Here is a 23,885-nt window from a genome sequence, read left to right as displayed (position 1 = left end):
GATGTACAGTATATTAGCAGTATAGGCATGTACTCTGATGTACAGTATATTATTAGCAGTATAGGCATGTGCTCTGATGTACAGTATATTATTAGCAGTATAGGCATGTGCTCTGATGTACAGTATATTATTAGCAGTATAGGCATGTGCTCTGATGTACAGTATATTAGCAGTATAGGCATGTGCTCTGATGTACAGTATATTATTAGCAGTATAGGCATGTGCTCTGATGTACAGTATATTAGCAGTATAGGCATGTACTCTGATGTACAGTATATTAGCAGTATAGGCATGTGCTCTGATGTACAGTATATTATTAGCAGTATAGGCATGTGCTCTGATGTACAGTATATTAGCAGTATAGGCATGTACTCTGATGTACAGTATATTATTAGCAGTATAGGCATGTGCTCTGATGTACAGTATATTATTAGCAGTATAGGCATGTGCTCTGATGTACAGTATATTATTAGCAGTATAGGCATGTGCTCTGATGTACAGTATATTAGCACTATAGGCATGTGCTCTGATGTACAGTATATTATTAGCAGTATAGGCATGTGCTCTGATGTACAGTATATTAGCTGTATAGGCATGTGCTCTGATGTACAGTATATTAGCAGTATAGGCATGTACTCTGATGTACAGTATATTATTAGCAGTATAGGCATGTGCTCTGATGTACAGTATATTAGCAGTATAGGCATGTACTCTGATGTACAGTATATTATTAGCAGTATAGGCATGTACTCTGATGTACAGTATATTAGCAGTATAGGCATGTGCTCTGATGTACAGTATATTATTAGCAGTATAGGCATGTACCCTGATGTACAGTATATTATTAGCAGTATAGGCATGTGCTCTGATGTACAGTATATTAGCAGTATAGGCATGTGCTCTGATGTACAGTATATTAGCAGTATAGGCATGTGCTCTGATGTACAGTATATTATTAGCAGTATAGGCATGTGCTCTGATGTACAGTATATTATTAGCAGTATAGGCATGTGCTCTGATGTACAGTATATTATTAGCAGTATAGGCATGTGCTCTGATGTACAGTATATTAGCAGTATAGGCATGTGCTCTGATGTACAGTATATTAGCAGTATAGGCATGTGCTCTGATGTACAGTATATTATTAGCAGTATAGGCATGTGCTCTGATGTACAGTATATTATTAGCAGTATAGGCATGTGCTCTGATGTACAGTATATTAGCAGTATAGGCATGTGCTCTGATGTACAGTATATTATTAGCAGTATAGGCATGTGCTCTGATGTACAGTATATTAGCAGTATAGGCATGTGCTCTGATGTACAGTATATTATTAGCAGTATAGGCATGTGCTCTGATGTACAGTATAATAGCAGTATAGGCATGTGCTCTGATGTACAGTATATTAGCAGTATAGGCATGTACTCTGATGTACAGTATATTATTAGCAGTATAGGCATGTGCTCTGATGTACAGTATATTAGCAGTATAGGCATGTGCTCTGATGTACAGTATATTATTAGCAGTATAGGCATGTGCTCTGATGTACAGTATATTAGCAGTATAGGCATGTGCTCTGATGTACAGTATATTATTAGCAGTATAGGCATGTGCTCTGATGTACAGTATATTAGCAGTATAGGCATGTGCTCTGATGTACAGTATATTAGCAGTATAGGCATGTACTCTGATGTACAGTATATTATTAGCAGTATAGGCATGTGCTCTGATGTACAGTATATTAGCAGTATAGGCATGTACTCTGATGTACAGTATATTATTAGCAGTATAGGCATGTGCTCTGATGTACAGTATATTAGCAGTATAGGCATGTGCTCTGATGTACAGTATATTATTAGCAGTATAGGCATGTGCTCTGATGTACAGTATATTAGCAGTATAGGCATGTACTCTGATGTACAGTATATTATTAGCAGTATAGGCATGTGCTCTGATGTACAGTATATTAGCAGTATAGGCATGTGCTCTGATGTACAGTATATTAGCAGTATAGGCATGTGCTCTGATGTACAGTATATTAGCAGTATAGGCATGTACTCTGATGTACAGTATATTATTAGCAGTATAGGCATGTGCTCTGATGTACAGTATATTAGCAGTATAGGCATGTGCTCTGATGTACAGTATATTAGCAGTATAGGCATGTGCTCTGATGTACAGTATATTAGCAGTATAGGCATGTGCTCTGATGTACAGTATATTAGCAGTATAGGCATGTGCTCTGATGTACAGTATCTTAGCAGTATAGGCATGTACCCTGATGTACAGTATATTAGCAGTATAAGCATGTGCTCTGATGTACAGTATATTATTAGCAGTATAGGCATGTGTTCTGATGTACAGTATATTAGCAGTATAGGCATGTGCTCTGATGTACAGTATATTAGCAGTATAGGCATGTGCTCTGATGTACAGTATATTATTAGCAGTATAGGCATGTGCTCTGATGTACAGTATATTAGCAGTATAGGCATGTGCTCTGATGTACAGTATATTAGCAGTATAGGCATGTGCTCTGATGTACAGTATATTATTAGCAGTATAGGCATGTGCTCTGATGTACAGTATATTATTAGCAGTATTGGCATGTGCTCTGATGTACAGTATATTAGCAGTATAGGCATGTACCCTGATGTACAGTATATTATTAGCAGTATAGGCATGTACCCTGATGTACAGTATATTATTAGCAGTATAGGCATGTGCTCTGATGTACAGTATATTAGCAGTATAGGCATGTGCTCTGATGTACAGTATATTATTAGCAGTATAGGCATGTGCTCTGATGTACAGTATATTATTAGCAGTATAGGCATGTACTCTGATGTACAGTATATTATTAGCAGTATAGGCATGTGCTCTGATGTACAGTATGTTAGCAGTATAGGCATGTACTCTGATGTACAGTATATTATTAGCAGTATAGGCATGTACTCTGATGTACAGTATATTATTAGCAGTATAGGCATGTACTCTGATGTACAGTATATTATTAGCAGTATAGGCATGTACTCTGATGTACAGTATATTATTAGCAGTATAGGCATGTGCTCTGATGTACAGTATATTATTAGCAGTATTGGCATGTGCTCTGATGTACAGTATATTAGCAGTATAGGCATGTACCCTGATGTACAGTATATTATTAGCAGTATAGGCATGTACCCTGATGTACAGTATATTATTAGCAGTATAGGCATGTGCTCTGATGTACAGTATATTAGCAGTATAGGCATGTGCTCTGATGTACAGTATATTATTAGCAGTATAGGCATGTGCTCTGATGTACAGTATATTAGCAGTATAGGCATGTGCTCTGATGTACAGTATATTATTAGCAGTATAGGCATGTGCTCTGATGTACAGTATATTAGCAGTATAGGCATGTGCTCTGATGTACAGTATATTATTAGCAGTATAGGCATGTGCTCTGATGTACAGTATATTAGCAGTATAGGCATGTGCTCTGATGTACAGTATATTATTAGCAGTATAGGCATGTACTCTGATGTACACTATATTAGCAGTATAGGCATGTGCTCTGATGTACAGTATATTAGCAGTATAGGCATGTGCTCTGATGTACAGTATATTAGCAGTATAGGCATGTGCTCTGATGTACAGTATATTAGCAGTATAGGCATGTGCTCTGATGTACAGTATATTAGCAGTATAGGCATGTGCTCTGATGTACAGTATATTATTAGCAGTATAAGCATGTGCTCTGATGTACAGTATATTAGCAGTATAGGCATGTGCTCTGATGTACAGTATATTAGCAGTATAGGCATGTGCTCTGATGTACAGTATATTAGCAGTATAGGCATGTGCTCTGATGTACAGTATATTAGCAGTATAGGCATGTGCTCTGATGTACAGTATATTATTAGCAGTATAGGCATGTGCTCTGATGTACAGTATTTCTACTTCAGGGTCCATAGGGGTTATAGCTGGAACAGGATCCATGGGCACCACACAGTTAAGCTTTTAGCTCCCAGGATGCACTTGGGTCCTCCTCTATACCCCGCCCCCGAGCCACAGGCACCTCAGTGTAAGCTGGTGCCCGGCCGGAGTCGGTCACCGCGCAGGGGGGCTGCAGGAGCAGCCCCCAGAAGCTTTTTTTATTTTAAGTTAGATTTTATTTATTTTAATCTTTTTACTACAGACGGCAGCGAAGGGCTGTCTGTACAGACGCCCACGCTGCCGCTCTGATCCCCGACTGGCGCCGCGACGCCAGTACTGATCTGGGGATCGCGGCGGGAGGGCAGAGTCCGTACTAGCCGGACTCTGTCTACCTCCCAGGACTGCTGCCGGAGACGCCGGGGATTCAGGTAAGCCGCGCGTCGCTGGCTAGCAGCGGCGCACGGAATGCCTTAAATGCAGTCCTTTAGCCTCCGGTCCTGGGGACAGACCGGAGGCTGCTGGCAGTGGCGGCGGGCCCCCCCATAACCCGTGGGACCACTAGACCACCAGGGATAAAAGGGCAAGCGGGAAGCCAGCATCCCTGGGGTTATGGCCAGCCAGGGGAGGAAGCCTTCCCTGTCAGCGGCTCCTCCCCTCAGCTCAGCGCGCCTTTCAGCACGGAGTCTGGCATCGCTGAGCTGCAGATTCCTCGGCCACTCCTCCTCTGAGGTCTCCAGCGGCCATTTTCCCAGTGGCAGCGCAGATCTCAGGGAGCACGCGGACCGGTCCCCCTGTGTATCTCTCCCCTGATTAAGGACAGCGTACACAGCACTATAGCCCTCCCAGACACTGAATCTGGGCAGGTTGATTGTAGTGTAAAGGTGCAGTGAGTATATCTTCCTGCATGGTATGTGACTATTGCTAGTGCTGCCGTCTGTGCTTATTTTCTACTTACTGTCAGCTTATACCTATCCCTTTACTTCTCCTACAAGCCCTACAGGTGTGTGGGGGAGGGGCGTTTCTACTGACCTCACTTATATAGATCACGTATTTGTGAGGTCCGTCACATACAGTTGTGTGCTACTCAGTGCCATATTGTGGGCTGTTGTTCAGCACACCGGTGAGTGCGTTTTACTTCTACCCTGGTGCCAGATATATAATATATTCTGTCATGTCAGACGAGGAGGTTGAGCGCTCAGTGGCTCCGGTGTTGGCCTCCTGCGGACGCTGTTCTGCAGGAGTAGATAGGGAGGATTTGTCACAGGATGGCCTGTGTAGTCGATGCCAGGTGGCTCCTGGCCCATCCAGACCTTCTCTGGCGCAGGAACCACCGTGGGCGATGTTTTCTCAAGTGCTGGTGTCTATTGCGGACCGTCTGTCGGTCCCGACTGCTCTCCCTACTAGGGCGGTGCCCCAGCCGACCATCCCCCATTCCCCGGGTGTCCCGCAGTTATTGCGGAGTCCTCCTGGGTCTCAATCAGTAGGTCCCTATGCGGGGTTGCCTATGTATATACAGGCTTCCCCTGTGCCGCAGCAGCCTGTGGTACCTTTTCAGGCCCCTATGGCGACTCCTCCACCCTGGGTGGATGTGCTCTCCAACTCCATGCAAAATTTGGCGGCCGCTTCCTCGGCTTTTCAGTCAATGTTGCAGACTGACATGCCTTCTAGGATTTCAAAACGCCCACTCATGACACGGGCTGCTCAGGTATCGGACTCAGAGGGTTCATCAGATGATGGGGAGGTCCCTGATGACACTGACTCGGACGCCTCGGTCCAGGAAATGGATACCAAGTCGTCCATTAATGTGCGAGCACTAGTTAGGGCGGTGCGAGCTATTCTTCTTATAGAGGATGAGGTACCGGTTCCTAAGTCGAAGTTTCCTAGTTTAAAAAAAACTAAGGTGGCTTCTGCGGTGTTTCCCCTGTCGGATCAGTTGACGGATCATATGGCGGTAGCTTGGCAGGCGCCCAGTAAGAGATTCCTTCCTCAGAAGCGGTTGGCTTCTAATTACCCCTTCCCTGAGGCACATTGTAAAAAATGGGAAACTCCACCGGCGGTGGATTCCCATGTCACCCGTTTAACTCGGGGCGCCACCTTACCATTACCGTCGATATCCTCGCTGAAGGATCCCACGGACAGGAAAGTTGAGACTTGCTTAAAGTCTATTTACTCCCTCTCCGGGGCGGTGGCCCGACCGTCCATGGCCATCTCCTGGGTGGCCAAGGCCATTGAGGGGTGGGCCAATGCATTGGAAGATACCTTCCCAGACGACGCTCCGGATGTCCAGCGGGCGTTGTTGGGACAAATGAGGGACGCTGCTTCTTACATTGGTGAAGCTTCTTTAGATGCTAGTCTGCTGACCTCGCGGGTATCGGCTGCAGCGGTGTCTGGCCGCCGATCCTTGTGGTTGCGGTCCTGGAGAGCGGACTCTGATTCAAAGAAGGGTCTGGAGGCCTTACCTTTCAATGGGGTATTACTATTTGGTCCGGACTTGGACAAAATAGTGGACACCCTGGCTAAATCCAAGTCGGCCTTCCTCCCTTCGGCGGCACTGCCTGCTAAGGTTCGGAGTTCGGCTTTTCGTTCATTTCGGGTTCAGGGTAAGGCGAAAGGTCAGTCCTTCCCGAGACAGTCTGCGAGTAAGACTGCCTCTAAACCCAAGAAGCAAGCCTGGAGTGCTCGGCGCCCTTCTTCCAAGCAGGAAGATAAACCTGCGGCCTGATGGGACGGGCCTCCCTCTGGGGGACCTCAGAGTGGGAGGCCGACTTCTTCTATTTGCCCAGTGCTGGCACAATACCACCACGGATGCCTGGGTTCGAGAAGTGGTCTCCCAGGGGTACGCCCTGTCTTTTCGGCACAGACCACCCCACCAGTTTTTCTGCACAAGTCCTTCTCAGGACAAGACCAAGGCGTTACAGGTTCAGGAGGCTATAGAGTCCTTGCTGAAAGCAGGGGTCATTGTTCCCGTTCCTCTATCACAACGAGGGACGGGGTATTATTCGTCTCTGTTTCTGGTGCAGAAACCCAATGGTTCTCATCGCCCTATCCTCAACTTGAAGTCTCTGAACAAATTCCTCAGAGTTCCCAAGTTCAGGATGGAAACGTTACGTTCCATCATTCTGGCGATGGAACCGGGGGATTACATGGTGTCCCTGGACATCCAGGACGCCTACCTCCATGTTCCGATAGCATTTTCACACCAGCGGTATCTGAGGTTCGCTATCCTTCAACACCACTATCAGTTCCGGGCGCTACCCTTTGGCCTCTCCACGGCACCAAGGGTGTTCACGAAGATTATGGCGGTCATGGCCGCACATCTTCGGAACCAGAATGTACGGCTGCTGCCGTATCTGGACGACCTCCTGTTGCTGGCGAGCTCCCCGGAGGTACTGCTTCAACATCTCCACCTGACGATCGCTTGCCTGCAAGCACACGGGTGGTTGATAAATTGGAAAAAGTCCTCCCTGATTCCATCACAGCGGATGGTTCATTTGGGAGCCCTGCTGGATTCGCGTCAGCAAAGGATCTTCCTGACTCCGGAGAAGGTCGCCTCCCTACAGCTGCGGATACGCAGTTGCCTGAGCCGTTGCCGTCTGTCGGTCCATTCGGCTATGAGAGTTCTGGGGTCCATGGTGTCGACATTCGACATGGTGGAATTTGCCCAGTTCCATTCCCGGCCCCTGCAGGGGCTGATTCTATCAGAATGGAACGGGTTACCTCACCGGATCCGCTCTCAGGTGCTGGTGTTGTCTCCGGACGTTCGGCAATCTTTGGCTTGGTGGCTTCAGACAGCTCATCTGGTCGAGGGGCGCCCATTTTGGATCCCGGACTGGGTCCTGCTCACGACGGATGCCAGTCTCCGGGGTTGGGGGGCAGTGACCGGCTCTTTGTCGCTTCAGGGTCGTTGGTCAGCGGAAGAAGCACTTCTCCCCATCAACATCCTGGAACTGCGGGCAGTATACAGGGCCCTGCAGTCGTCCGGTCCCGCTCTTCACGGAAGGGCGGTACAGGTGCAGTCCGACAACGCCACCACGGTGGCGTATATCAACCACCAAGGCGGAACTCGCAGTCAGGCAGCGATGTCGGAGGTGTCTCGTATCCTGACTTGGGCGGAGGGTCACATTCCGGCGATCTCGGCGGTCTTCATCCCCGGAGTCCTCAATTGGGAGGCGGACTTCCTCAGCCGTCACGACGTGCATCCCGGGGAATGGTCGCTTCACCCAGAGGTGTTTCAGCTACTCGTGGACAGGTGGGGACTGCCGGAGCTGGACTTGATGGCCTCCCGTCACAATCACAAGTTGCCCGTTTACGGGTCAAGGACAAGAGACGCAGGCGCAAGTCTGGTGGACGCGCTGTCGGTGAAATGGACGTTTCACCTGGCGTATCTGTTTCCTCCGCTATCCCTGCTTCCTCGGGTTCTGCGGAAATTCAAGCAGGACGGCGGCATGCTCGTGCTGGTAGCTCCGGCGTGGCCCAGACGTCCTTGGTACTCCGATCTCAGGAGCCTCTCCATCGACGCTCCGTACCTTCTTCCTCAGCGTCGGGACCTGTTGTCTCAGGGGCCCTGCCTTTACCCGGATCTGGGTCGGCTGTCTTTGACGGCGTGGCTCTTGAGACAGCCGTCTTGAGGTCTCGGGGCTTCTCCAGTTCGGTTATTGGTACCATGCTCAGGGCACGCAAGCCTGCTTCAGCACGGATTTATCACAGAGTGTGGCACACTTACTTTCAGTAGTGTGAGTCCAGACATTATGATCCTCAGGTGTTCAGAGTTTCCAGGATCTCGGAATTTCTTCAGTCAGGATTGGATCTCGGCTTACGCCTAGCATCTCTGAAGGTTCATGTGTCCGCCTTGTCCGTGTGGTTTCAACGGCGGATTGCAATACTACCAGACGTTCACACCTTTTTCCAGGGTGTTCTCAGGATCCAGCCTCCCTTTGTGCCTCCTGTGGCTCCTTGGGACTTGGCGGTGGTGCTACGGGTCCTGCAGGGTCCTCCGTTTGAGCCTCTTGAGGCGGTGGAACTCAAGTGGCTGACATTTAAGACGGTTTTTCTCCTGGCAATTGCTTCGGCCAGGAGGGTGTCTGAATTGGGGGCGCTTTCCTGTCGCCCTCCTTTCCTGATTTTTCACCAGGACAGAGCGGTGCTCCGCACTCGTCCTGAGTTTTTGCCCAAAGTGGTCTCGAAGTTCCACATTAATCAGGAACTTGTTGTGCCAGCTTTTCAGTCCCCTGATCTTTCAGCTGGTGAGACTTCCTTAGATGTGGTCCGGGCGCTTAGAATTTATGTAGACCGGACGGCTTCGGTTAGGAAGTCTGATTCCTTGTTTATCCTCTTTGGTTTTCACAAGAGGGGTTGGCCTGCCAACAAACAAACGTTAGCCCGTTGGCTTCGTTCCGTTATTTGTGAGGCTTATGCACAAGAGGGTTTACCTGTGCCAGCCTCTGTTAAGGCTCATTCCACTCGTTCTGTGGGTCCCTCTTGGGCTGCTAGAAGTGGCGCTTCTGCTGTTCAGCTGTGTAAGGCGGCCACTTGGTCTTCTATTCAAACGTTTTTGAGGTTCTATGCGTTTGACACCTTCGCCTCTCAGGATGCTTCCTTTGGGCGCCGGGTGCTCCTTTCAGCACAGGAGCGTCCCCGCCCTTAGTTGAACTGCTTTGGGACATCCCCAAGGTCAACCCTGTGGACCCCCTATGGACCCTGAAGTAGAAAACAGGAGATATGGTAAGAACTTACCTTTGTTATCTCTGTTTCTACGAAGTCCATAGGGTCCACAGGGCGCCCGCCCTGACGCACCTGGCTTCAAATGGGCTGTGTGGCTGGTCACCGGTTTTCCGTCTCCTATTGCTGTGAGTATGGTTTCTTGTGTGTTCCAGTCTTCCTTCTCTCTGTTCCATATTCTCCTCCGGCCTAGGCTGCTTACCAACTGAGGTGCCTGTGGCTCGGGGGCGGGGTATAGAGGAGGACCCAAGTGCATCCTGGGAGCTAAAAGCTTAACTGTGTGGTGCCCATGGATCCTGTTCCAGCTATAACCCCAAGGTCAACCCTGTGGACCCTATGGACTTCGTAGAAACAGAGATAACAAAGGTAAGTTCTTACCATATCTCCTGTTATTAGCAGTATAGGCATGTACCCTGATGTACAGTATATTAGCAGTATAGGCATGTACTCTGATGTACAGTATATTAGCAGTATAGGCATGTGCTCTGATGTACAGTATATTAGCAGTATAGGCATGTGCTCTGATGTACAGTATATTATTAGCAGTATAGGCATGTGCTCTGATGTACAGTATATTAGCAGTATAGGCATGTACCCTGATGTACAGTATATTAGCAGTATAGGCATGTACTCTGATGTACAGTATATTAGCAGTATTGGCATGTGCTCTGATGTACAGTATATTAGCAGTATAGGCATGTGCTCTGATGTACAGTATATTAGCAGTATAGGCATGTGCTCTGATGTACAGTATATTATTAGCAGTATAGGCATGTGCTCTGATGTACAGTATATTAGCAGTATAGGCATGTGCTCTGATGTACAGTATATTAGAAGTATAGGCATGTGCTCTGATGTACAGTATATTATTAGCAGTATAGGCATGTGCTCTGATGTACAGTATATTAGCAGTATAGGCATGTGCTCTGATGTACAGTATATTATTAGCAGTATAGGCATGTGCTCTGATGTACAGTATATTAGCAGTATAGGCATGTACTCTGATGTACAGTATATTAGCAGTATAGGCATGTACTCTGATGTACAGTATATTAGCAGTATTGGCATGTGCTCTGATGTACAGTATATTAGCAGTATAGGCATGTGCTCTGATGTACAGTATATTAGCAGTATAGGCATGTGCTCTGATGTACAGTATATTATTAGCAGTATAGGCATGTGCTCTGATGTACAGTATATTATTAGCAGTATAGGCATGTACTCTGATGTACAGTATATTAGCAGTATAGGCATGTGCTCTGATGTACAGTATATTAGAAGTATAGGCATGTGCTCTGATGTACAGTATATTAGCTGTATAGGCATGTGCTCTGATGTACAGTATATTATTAGCAGTATAGGCATGTGCTCTGATGTACAGTATATTAGCTGTATAGGCATGTACTCTGATGTACAGTATATTATTAGCAGTATAGGCATGTACTCTGATGTACAGTATATTAGCAGTATAGGCATGTGCTCTGATGTACAGTATATTAGCAGTATAGGCATGTGCTCTGATGTACAGTATATTATTAGCAGTATAGGCATGTGCTCTGATGTACAGTATATTAGCAGTATAGGCATGTACTCTGATGTACAGTATATTATTCACAGTATAGGCATGTGCTCTGATGTACAGTATATTAGCAGTATAAGCATGTGCTCTGATGTACAGTATATTATTAGCAGTATAAGCATGTGCTCTGATGTACAGTATATTAGCAGTATAGGCATGTGCTCTGATGTACAGTATATTAGCAGTATAGGCATGTACCCTGATGTACAGTATATTAGCAGTATAGGCATGTGCTCTGATGTACAGTATATTAGCAGTATAGGCATGTACCCTGATGTACAGTATATTAGCAGTATAGGCATGTACTCTGATGTACAGTATATTAGCAGTATAGGCATGTGCTCTGATGTACAGTATATTATTAGCAGTATAGGCATGTGCTCTGATGTACAGTATATTATTAGCAGTATAGGCATGTGCTCTGATGTACAGTATATTAGCAGTATAGGCATGTACCCTGATGTACAGTATATTAGCAGTATAGGCATGTACTCTGATGTACAGTATATTAGCAGTATTGGCATGTGCTCTGATGTACAGTATATTAGCAGTATAGGCATGTACCCTGATGTACAGTATATTAGAAGTATAGGCATGTGCTCTGATGTACAGTATATTATTAGCAGTATAGGCATGTGCTCTGATGTACAGTATATTAGCAGTATAGGCATGTACTCTGATGTACAGTATATTAGCAGTATAGGCATGTGCTCTGATGTACAGTATATTAGCAGTATAGGCATGTGCTCTGATGTACAGTATATTATTAGCAGTATAGGCATGTGCTCTGATGTACAGTATATTAGCAGTATAGGCATGTGCTCTGATGTACAGTATATTATTAGCAGTATAGGTATGTGCTCTGATGTACAGTATATTATTAGCAGTATAGGCATGTGCTCTGATGTACAGTATATTAGCTGTATAGGCATGTACTCTGATGTACAGTATATTATTAGCAGTATAGGCATGTACCCTGATGTACAGTATATTAGCAGTATAGGCATGTGCTCTGATGTACAGTATATTATTAGCAGTATAGGCATGTGCTCTGATGTACAGTATATTATTAGCAGTATAGGCATGTGCTCTGATGTACAGTATATTAGCAGTATAGGCATGTACTCTGATGTACAGTATATTATTCACAGTATAGGCATGTGCTCTGATGTACAGTATATTAGCAGTATAGGCATGTGCTCTGATGTACAGTATATTATTAGCAGTATAAGCATGTGCTCTGATGTACAGTATATTAGCAGTATAGGCATGTGCTCTGATGTACAGTATATTATTAGCAGTATAGGCATGTGCTCTGATGTACAGTATATTATTAGCAGTATAGGCATGTGCTCTGATGTACAGTATATTAGCAGTATAGGCATGTACTCTGATGTACAGTATATTATTCACAGTATAGGCATGTGCTCTGATGTACAGTATATTAGCAGTATAAGCATGTGCTCTGATGTACAGTATATTATTAGCAGTATAAGCATGTACCCTGATGTACAGTATATTAGCAGTATAGGCATGTGCTCTGATGTACAGTATATTAGCAGTATAGGCATGTGCTCTGATGTACAGTATATTAGCAGTATAGGCATGTACCCTGATGTACAGTATATTAGCAGTATAGGCATGTGCTCTGATGTACAGTATATTAGCAGTATAGGCATGTACCCTGATGTACAGTATATTAGCAGTATAGGCATGTACTCTGATGTACAGTATATTAGCAGTATAGGCATGTGCTCTGATGTACAGTATATTATTAGCAGTATAGGCATGTGCTCTGATGTACAGTATATTATTAGCAGTATAGGCATGTGTTCTGATGTACAGTATATTAGCAGTATAGGCATGTACCCTGATGTACAGTATATTAGCAGTATAGACATGTACTCTGATGTACAGTATATTAGCAGTATTGGCATGTGCTCTGATGTACAGTATATTAGCAGTATAGGCATGTGCTCTGATGTACAGTATATTATTAGCAGTATAAGCATGTGCTCTGATGTACAGTATATTAGCAGTATAGGCATGTGCTCTGATGTACAGTATATTATTAGCAGTATAGGCATGTACTCTGATGTACAGTATATTAGCAGTATAGGCATGTGCTCTGATGTACAGTATATTAGCAGTATAGGCATGTGCTCTGATGTACAGTATATTATTAGCAGTATAGGCATGTGCTCTGATGTACAGTATATTAGCAGTATAGGCATGTACTCTGATGTACAGTATATTATTCACAGTATAGGCATGTGCTCTGATGTACAGTATATTAGCAGTATAAGCATGTGCTCTGATGTACAGTATATTATTAGCAGTATAAGCATGTGCTCTGATGTACAGTATATTAGCAGTATAGGCATGTGCTCTGATGTACAGTATATTAGCAGTATAGGCATGTACCCTGATGTACAGTATATTAGCAGTATAGGCATGTGCTCTGATGTACAGTATATTAGCAGTATAGGCATGTACCCTGATGTACAGTATATTAGCAGTATAGGCATGTACTCTGATGTACAGTATATTAGCAGTATAGGCATGTGCTCTGATGTACAGTATATTATTAGCAGTATAGGCATGTGCTCTGATGTACAGTATATTATTAGCAGTATAGGCATGTGCTCTGATGTACAGTATATTAGCAGTATAGGCATGTACCCTGATGTACAGTATATTAGCAGTATAGGCATGTACTCTGATGTACAGTATATTAGCAGTATTGGCATGTGCTCTGATGTACAGTATATTAGCAGTATAGGCATGTACCCTGATGTACAGTATATTAGAAGTATAGGCATGTGCTCTGATGTACAGTATATTATTAGCAGTATAGGCATGTGCTCTGATGTACAGTATATTAGCAGTATAGGCATGTACTCTGATGTACAGTATATTAGCAGTATAGGCATGTGCTCTGATGTACAGTATATTAGCAGTATAGGCATGTGCTCTGATGTACAGTATATTATTAGCAGTATAGGCATGTGCTCTGATGTACAGTATATTAGCAGTATAGGCATGTGCTCTGATGTACAGTATATTATTAGCAGTATAGGTATGTGCTCTGATGTACAGTATATTATTAGCAGTATAGGCATGTGCTCTGATGTACAGTATATTAGCTGTATAGGCATGTACTCTGATGTACAGTATATTATTAGCAGTATAGGCATGTACCCTGATGTACAGTATATTAGCAGTATAGGCATGTGCTCTGATGTACAGTATATTATTAGCAGTATAGGCATGTGCTCTGATGTACAGTATATTATTAGCAGTATAGGCATGTGCTCTGATGTACAGTATATTAGCAGTATAGGCATGTACTCTGATGTACAGTATATTATTCACAGTATAGGCATGTGCTCTGATGTACAGTATATTAGCAGTATAGGCATGTGCTCTGATGTACAGTATATTATTAGCAGTATAAGCATGTGCTCTGATGTACAGTATATTAGCAGTATAGGCATGTGCTCTGATGTACAGTATATTATTAGCAGTATAGGCATGTGCTCTGATGTACAGTATATTATTAGCAGTATAGGCATGTGCTCTGATGTACAGTATATTAGCAGTATAGGCATGTACTCTGATGTACAGTATATTATTCACAGTATAGGCATGTGCTCTGATGTACAGTATATTAGCAGTATAAGCATGTGCTCTGATGTACAGTATATTATTAGCAGTATAAGCATGTACCCTGATGTACAGTATATTAGCAGTATAGGCATGTGCTCTGATGTACAGTATATTAGCAGTATAGGCATGTGCTCTGATGTACAGTATATTAGCAGTATAGGCATGTACCCTGATGTACAGTATATTAGCAGTATAGGCATGTGCTCTGATGTACAGTATATTAGCAGTATAGGCATGTACCCTGATGTACAGTATATTAGCAGTATAGGCATGTACTCTGATGTACAGTATATTAGCAGTATAGGCATGTGCTCTGATGTACAGTATATTATTAGCAGTATAGGCATGTGCTCTGATGTACAGTATATTATTAGCAGTATAGGCATGTGTTCTGATGTACAGTATATTAGCAGTATAGGCATGTACCCTGATGTACAGTATATTAGCAGTATAGACATGTACTCTGATGTACAGTATATTAGCAGTATTGGCATGTGCTCTGATGTACAGTATATTAGCAGTATAGGCATGTGCTCTGATGTACAGTATATTATTAGCAGTATAAGCATGTGCTCTGATGTACAGTATATTAGCAGTATAGGCATGTGCTCTGATGTACAGTATATTAGCAGTATAGGCATGTACCCTGATGTACAGTATATTAGCAGTATAGACATGTACTCTGATGTACAGTATATTAGCAGTATTGGCATGTGCTCTGATGTACAGTATATTAGCAGTATAGGCATGTACCCTGATGTACAGTATATTATTAGCAGTATAGGCATGTGCTCTGATGTACAGTATATTAGCAGTATAGGCATGTACTCTGATGTACAGTATATTAGCAGTATAGGCATGTGCTCTGATGTACAGTATATTAGCAGTATAGGCATGTGCTCTGATGTACAGTATATTAGCAGTATAGGCATGTGCTCTGATGTACAGTATATTAGCAGTATAGGCATGTGCTCTGATGTACAGTATATTATTAGCAGTATAGGCATGTGCTCTGATGTACAGTATATTAGCAGTATAGGCATGTACTCTGATGTACAGTATATTAGCAGTATAGGCATGTGCTCTGATGTACAGTATATTAGCAGTATAGGCATGTGCTCTGATGTACAGTATATTAGCAGTATAGGCATGTGCTCTGATGTACAGTATATTAGCAGTATAGGCATGTGCTCTGATGTACAGTATATTATTAGCAGTATAGGTATGTGCTCTGATGTACAGTATATTATTAGCAGTATAGGCATGTGCTCTGATGTACAGTATATTAGCTGTATAGGCATGTACTCTGATGTACAGTATATTATTAGCAGTATAGGCATGTACTCTGATGTACAGTATATTAGCAGTATAGGCATGTGCTCTGATGTACAGTATATTAGCAGTATAGGCATGTACCCTGATGTACAGTATATTAGCAGTATAGGCATGTGCTCTGATGTACAGTATATTATTAGCAGTATAGGCATGTGCTCTGATGTACAGTATATTAGCAGTATAGGCATGTGCTCTGATGTACAGTATATTATTAGCAGTATAGGCATGTGCTCTGATGTACAGTATATTAGCAGTATAGGCATGTACTCTGATGTACAGTATATTATTCACAGTATAGGCATGTGCTCTGATGTACAGTATATTAGCAGTATAGGCATGTGCTCTGATGTACAGTATATTATTAGCAGTATAAGCATGTGCTCTGATGTACAGTATATTAGCAGTATAGGCATGTACCCTGATGTACAGTATATTAGCAGTATAGGCATGTGCCCTGATGTACAGTATATTAGCAGTATAGGCATGTACCCTGATGTACAGTATATTAGCAGTATAGGCATGTGCTCTGATGTACAGTATATTAGCAGTATAGGCATGTGCTCTGATGTACAGTATATTAGCAGTATAGGCATGTACCCTGATGTACAGTATATTAGCAGTATAGGCATGTGCTCTGATGTACAGTATATTAGCCGTATAGGCATGTGCTCTGATGTACAGTATATTATTAGCAGTATAGGCATGTGCTCTGATGTACAGTATATTATTAGCAGTATAGACATGTACTCTGATGTACAGTATATTAGCAGTATAGGCATGTACTCTGATGTACAGTATATTAGCAGTATAGGCATGTGCTCTGATGTACAGTATATTAGCAGTATAGGCATGTGCTCTGATGTACAGTATATTAGCAGTATAGGCATGTGCTCTGATGTACAGTATATTATTAGCAGTATAGGCATGTGCTCTGATGTACAGTATATTAGCAGTATAGGCATGTGCTCTGATGTACAGTATATTAGCAGTATAGGCATGTGCTCTGATGTACAGTATATTATTAGCAGTATAGGCATGTGCTCTGATGTACAGTATATTATTAGCAGTATAGGCATGTGCTCTGATGTACAGTATATTAGCAGTATAGGCATGTGCTCTGATGTACAGTATATTATTAGCAGTATAGGCATGTACTCTGATGTACAGTATATTAGCAGTATAGGCATGTACTCTGATGTACAGTATATTAGCAGTATAGGCATGTGCTCTGATGTACAGTATATTATTAGCAGTATAGGCTGTACCCTGATGTACAGTATATTAGCAGTATAGGCATGTACTCTGATGTACAGTATATTATTAGCAGTATAGGCATGTGCTCTGATGTACAGTATATTATTAGCAGTATAGGCTGTACCCTGATGTACAGTATGTTATTAGCAGTATAGGCATGTGCTCTGATGTACAGTATATTAGCAGTATAGGCATGTACCCTGATGTACAGTATATTAGCAGTATAGGCATGTTGTCTGTGGACAGTGTAATATTTGTACAGTAGTATAGAAATGTATCCTGTGTACAGTGTAATATTAGAAGTACTATTAAATGCACAACCTGCTTCTGCTGATTATAATGATATGCGGCATGCCTATATTCTGTGTGCAACTGCGGGTGTATCTGCCTGCGGAAAGCTACATTAGAGTGTCTGTGTTACAGTGTCAGCGGCTGTTACAGTGACAGTAACTAACACTGTAACGTAGCATTTACAGTAGCAGGCAGATACAGCCGCAGTCGCACACAGATTATAGGCACGCCACATATCATTTTCATCAGAAGCTGCTTGGGCGTCCCGTTCACATCACTTTGTGAATAAGGCACATAATATATGGGTGTAATATTCGCATTATAGACATGTATCCTGTGTCCCGTGTAATATTAGTAGTAATATGACGACCGCCATCAGGTTGCCATGTTCGGGGATGATTGATTTGCATACACTGAACATCTGAACACTCAGTATATGCACTTCACCCCGCGGGAGACGACGGCGTCGTAATCGTGCAGTCGTCCCCGCATCGTGTAAAGGATGGGCAGCTTAACTGTGAGGTTTAGGGAGCGAGGTAGGGAGGGTTAGTATCAGGGTGCAGGAAAGGAGGGTTAGGGGGTAAATAGGACAGGGGAATGCTACTTACCGTTCCCATGTCGGGTTTGTTAACATCGGGATGCCGCTGTCAGTATATTGACAGCCGGCATCCCAAGTGTCGTGATATCATACCCAATCCCATAAAGAGCATTGGTGCTGCCATTCACAATTGAAGCAGCGCATTCCAAAGCTAAGCGATGAAAAAAAAAGGTGTGGTCTTGCTGGGAAGACACAGTAGTGTCCCTTTGTCACATTAAACCACACAGTAGTGCCCCTTAGTCACATTACACAGCACAGTAGTGTCCCGTAGTCAAATTACACAGCGCAGTAGTGTCCCGTAGTGCACCTTATTCACATTACACCACACAGTTAGGCCCATTCCATTCACGTTATGCCACACAGTAGTACTCCTTATACACATTATGCCACTTACGAAATTGATATGAAATACCGTCAGCGGGGATCCTGGCGGTCAGAATCCCGACGCCTGGATCTCGACAGAGTTAACATAGCGACACTTGTTGGTCGGTAAGCTCACCCTCTCCCTCCCCTAACCCCCTGGTGACTGAAACTAACCTCCCGAACCCTAAACCTAACCCTCCCCCTAATGCCTAACCATCCCCCCAACCCCGTTACTTACTTTCGGAATCCCGGTGCCAGGATTCTGACCGGCATTTGTATTCTGCCGCCGGTAATGTAAGCGTCGGCATCCCGACCGCCAGGATGCCGAATGCATACCCCACTTAAACATTATTACGCCACACACAGTAATGCCCCTTACACATTATTATGCCACACACAGTAATGCCCCTTACACATTATTATGCCACATACAGTAATGCCCTTACACATGTAGTAATTTCTAGCCAAAAGAATGTTTCATTCTTTTAAGCATTAACTAATTTGAATACACTTTTGTCTAAACTATATTAGATTTATTGGTATTTCACACATTTATTATTCTAGAAGTACTTACAAGACAACCCTGCAGTCCATACCCTCTGTGAGGACGGATAACTGTTATTAGTTGAGATTAGTCCAAAAGTGTTAGGGTGATTTTATTAGCCCTGTTATATTTATTAATTTGTAATATATATATATTTCCAACGGTCTACTGTCTAGGCCTTATGGTTACTAATAATATAAGTATGCGGGGATAAAGAGCAGGAGAAATTTTGAACATCAGGATTTTGGTGCTTTCTAGTACGCTACTGTGTTATGCTCAATGCTGCTTTTATTTTTTTCATTAATATAAATGTGAAAGAATCTCATACTGAGAATATAACTCGGGGCCTGATTCAGCAAAGGACGGAATTACAAAGCCGCACACAAGCAGCTCTGCTACTCTATCCTTGGTAATGTAGCAGGAGGCATCACGTCTCCTGCTGCATTAATGATCCCAGCTGCGTCCTCGGACGCCACATTGGGTCATCTGCGTGTCTCCTGGCTGGCTGAGTAACCATAGGGTCACTCAGGTCACGCAAGCCAGCCGTCGCAGATGAGGGAGAGAGGTCGATGGAGATCCTGGCCTCTGCCCCCTACCATAATAAACATAGCTATATATTAGTGACCTTGACACCCACATAAGCAGCCAAGTGTTAGTTGCCCTAGTGGGGAGTAAGAGATAAATGAAATTTGGGAGAAGCACAAGAGGGTAGAGGGCCCTGCTCGAAAGAGCTTTACATTCTCTAAGGGAGGGGCAGACAAACAGGAGTGACACAGATTGTATACGATTTATCGTTGCTCCCGTACACACTACAACCATTGGCCTAGTCAAAATTAGCTTATCAGCCCGACATTGTCCGGTTGGTCGTACACACTACATGATAGGCACCAAGTTGCATATAATACAGTCTGGTTGGCCGTGCAGCACAGCCAACCAGGAGAGCCTTTATGCGACCCGCTGAAGCGTGTAACTGTGCGTACACACTATACGATGTAGACAATTGTCGTTCCAATATGGCAAATCGTCCCGATATCATTCAGGTGTGTACCCGGTCTTACTGTGCAGGGAGTATGGTTTCCTATAGCGTGACACACCTGGGATCATGTTAATTAGATTCTCTTCCATACAATGCCACGGGAGACTGATCTGGATAATTGCCAGGGAGATTATATTTGCTAACACAATCTCAATGGGGGTAGGGGGGGTGTACTGAGCATACTACCTAGGGAAGGTTGGGTATATCAAGGGGTCAAATCTCATTTATAAAGTTCTGCTAAATCTTTTGTCGCCAGTCACAGGTTTGCCCACCAACCACAATGAATTGCTGACTCACTCACATTCTCTCTCCCTCTCCTACCAGTCAAAGAAAAGCTCGCAAAAGACTATTCTGGAACTCAACACCCCCAAGGTGGAACAAGCTCCAATAGTGGACCTTATGTTCAATGACTTCGGAGACCCAACGCAAAAATTCGGCTTTGAAGTGGGACCAGTGTGTTTCCTAGGCTAAAAAAAAAAAAAAAGACTCTCCAGAAAAAAAAAACCACAAAAAAAAGAGATAAGTAAATATACATAAATACACTTGTTTTGAGAAGAGGCCAATAGCATACCAGAACGACGCCAAGTTTCCAAATGAGCAACCTTGAAACCTCATCACAGTTTATTATTTTTTCACATGCACGTTCTCAAACTGGGACGGTGAAGGGTTGAACCCCAATTTGCTTGAGGCTATGCGCCTGGACCACCAATATATTAGGGAAAGAAAAATAACCACTTGGTGTCCAAAGCCTTGGGATCACATGACCTAAACGGCATCACGTGACAATCACTAGAAGCACAGGACTCCTGTTTATGATGAATTATCTGCTCCCAGTCTATAAAATGCGTCTGTATAATGATTAGAATATCATTACCTGTGTGACGGAGATGCTTGAACATAATAATCCAGCCTGACACAAATTTGGACCAGAAAGGGCTCTTGTTTTTCACTCAGTCTTCCTAATTAATGCACTCGTCATTGTGCTCGCCTTGTCCCTTTGTATTAAAGGTGCTTATATTTTTGTATGTAATTATTTGTATTGTATATTATTATTATTATTCTGTTTTTAAGGAAAAAAGAAAAAAAGTTGCCTTATCCTAGCTTTAAACCTTGCATGTCAGCTGATTTTAAATCAGGGTTTTTACAGATAAATACTGGCATTTGTGGCAATATGTAAATTTTTTTTTTTTTTTTTTTAGAATCACAGATTTAAGTTCTCCATCATGTGCTTTGGGCCCAATTCTTTACAGTCTTCTTAAAGAATAATTAGTCCAGGGATAAATTAAACACACAATGGGAATTTGCCAGTACACTATGCAAAAAATAACTGTGCTACGTTGTCAAAAACACTAGCTATGCAATTATGCCACATTTTCCGTATTTCACTTAACAGGACATTTTAATGGATGGCGCCTCTCAAAAGACAGCTAGGTCACTGATTTCTATAGAACTGCGGTGTGATCATGATTATGGAAATTTGTTTTTTTACTTAAATTTCAACCTAGTTTCAAGTGCATGCCATAGCCAATGATCCTGCTGTAGGAGCTCATTAATGCATATGTTTGACATGTGCCGCCAGTAGGGCAAACCTAAAATTTCTTGGGCAAACTGCTTCGGATAGCAAAGAGATCCAGCAACAATGCGATCGCGTGACAAGGGCTGAGACAGGCTAAGGAGTTATTATTATTGTACAGTATTTTACCTCTATGTTGCCTTGTCACAGAGTGGGAGATTGCCTGTAGTAGGGAAAATCTTGTCAGAAATAGGTGCTATGTTGTTCCGTTTTCCTGTGGTGCTATATTTTTTTATATTTTGATGAACTCCCTGACAGTGCTCCTCTCTGGGCGAACTGCCACTACTTCCTGTCCGACATATCCCACTCAGAGTGCTAGCGGGAAGGGTTATAATGCATGCTTCTCTTGTATTCATATACAATGTAGATACAGTATGGCGTAATAAACAAAAAAAATGAACTGTATTGTGGTAGCTTCCCATGTAGATTTTTTTTTTACAAAAAGAAAATCTCTCCATTTCTGTGTTTATAATTATTCCGGATTTGTACTCAGATGCTGATTAATTGTGGTGCTAACTTATGTTGTTTGTTTAAAAGTGTTGAAAAAAATAATGTCTTTTCTTGTGTGCTGATGTTGGCGAATGTGCAAATTGGTTCTTACGATTTCTAGTTTGATGAGCGTTTACATGACCAGTACTGTACAAGGCTGAAACGTCAGTGAACCTCACTGAACTAATAAAAAAAAAAGGGACAAAATGTGCACATATTTGCCTCTTTTATGAATAGTTAGAGGACAACTAGAAATCTGTAGAAGTATCAGATATCAGTCACTGACTGAATTCCATGTGCAGATACAAGGCCCTTTACTATGGTTGTTATGTTTCCAGTATAAAGATTATTATTTTTTTTTTTTATAAAAATGGTCGTTTAGATGAATACAGTACATTAATTACATGTGTGAAAATGAAGCAAAATAATTCCTAAAACTATTCATAGAAAGGGATTATTTTATTATTTTTCTTTTAAACTAAATGTGACCCATTTAAACTTTTTTTTACCGATATCTTCCATTTTTATTTTGTACAGATTTCTTCCAATGTTATAATTTTTTTTGCTCTTTGGAAACCACGTGACCTTCATGTTTATATCAGTGAAAAATAAATTTTCAACAATGTGTCCATTGTATTGAAACAGACTGTAGAAGACTACTCTGTATGACCATTAGAAGACTTTCTACAACTTCAAAAACAGACATAGCTCTAATTCACAAACCGCCTGACACTAATATTTATTTAGGGGGAAGCACAATGTTAAACCAACTCACTGGGACATCTGTATTTAGAGGGAAATTGAAGCTAATTAATATAATGACAGTGTTTTGTGCCTTGTATTTCACACTTCTCCCGTCAAATAATAATTTTATACACATAAAATTGTCATGCTCACAGTGCATTCTGTCCATACAGCACAACCACCAAGTAGTGAGCAATTTGATGGGTAGATAGCACTTATTTAGTTGTGTAAGACCAGTATGGTTCCCATGATGTTTTGGTGAATGGTCATATTAGTTTTCATACCCATTGGAATGGAAAATCAAGTGCATGAGTCCTTTTCCCAATAATAATAGCCATTAACAGGTATGTGAAGGACAAAACATCCTTAAACTTTACAACATTGTTATCTGAGCTTAAAAAAATCTGAATTTTTTTCTAACAATAAAACCAATTCCAACCTTCAACAATTATTAACACTTCATTTGAGCATTTTCTAACCATGAAGAATATAAACCTGATCCGTGTGCACTTTTTGCTTTGGGAGAATCTGAATTTTAGCAATGATGGCTTCATGCAAACTCCTGGCCTAAAACATAGTCACTGTAAAGACCTTTCTTGTTTTGCAAAAACTTTTTATAGAAAGCAATCTCCTTAAACATGTTTATATATCTACTCTTCTACCTAGTGAACCCATGTTTCTTAAAAGGCACACTTTAATTTTAATTGGGAGTGTACATTTCAAAAGGGAATTAGAACAAGACTTTTTGAATTTAAAGGTTTGTAAACC

The 23,885-nt window shown here is 42.5% G+C and overlaps 1 protein-coding gene across 2 annotated transcripts in view; it reads left to right on the top strand.

The window, feature by feature from the left end:
• Positions 1-22,998, top strand: part of COL5A1 (collagen type V alpha 1 chain) — a 221,930-nt gene extending 198,932 nt beyond the window's left edge. For both annotated transcript variants that reach the window (XM_088453033.1, XM_088453032.1), the window contains exon 66: positions 20,636-22,998. In XM_088453033.1, coding sequence (XP_088309159.1) covers positions 20,636-20,782 — 147 coding nt within the window. In that variant the 3' untranslated portion in view covers positions 20,783-22,998. The remainder of the gene's footprint in view (positions 1-20,635) is intronic.
• Positions 22,999-23,885: the final 887 nt, after the last annotated feature.

The sequence above is a fragment of the Taudactylus pleione genome, unplaced genomic scaffold, assembly GCF_031769625.1.
Source record: "Taudactylus pleione unplaced genomic scaffold, aTauple2 ptg000566l, whole genome shotgun sequence".
Taxonomy (NCBI): Eukaryota; Metazoa; Chordata; class Amphibia; order Anura; family Myobatrachidae; genus Taudactylus; species Taudactylus pleione.
This window is presented reverse-complemented; position numbering and strand designations above follow the sequence as displayed.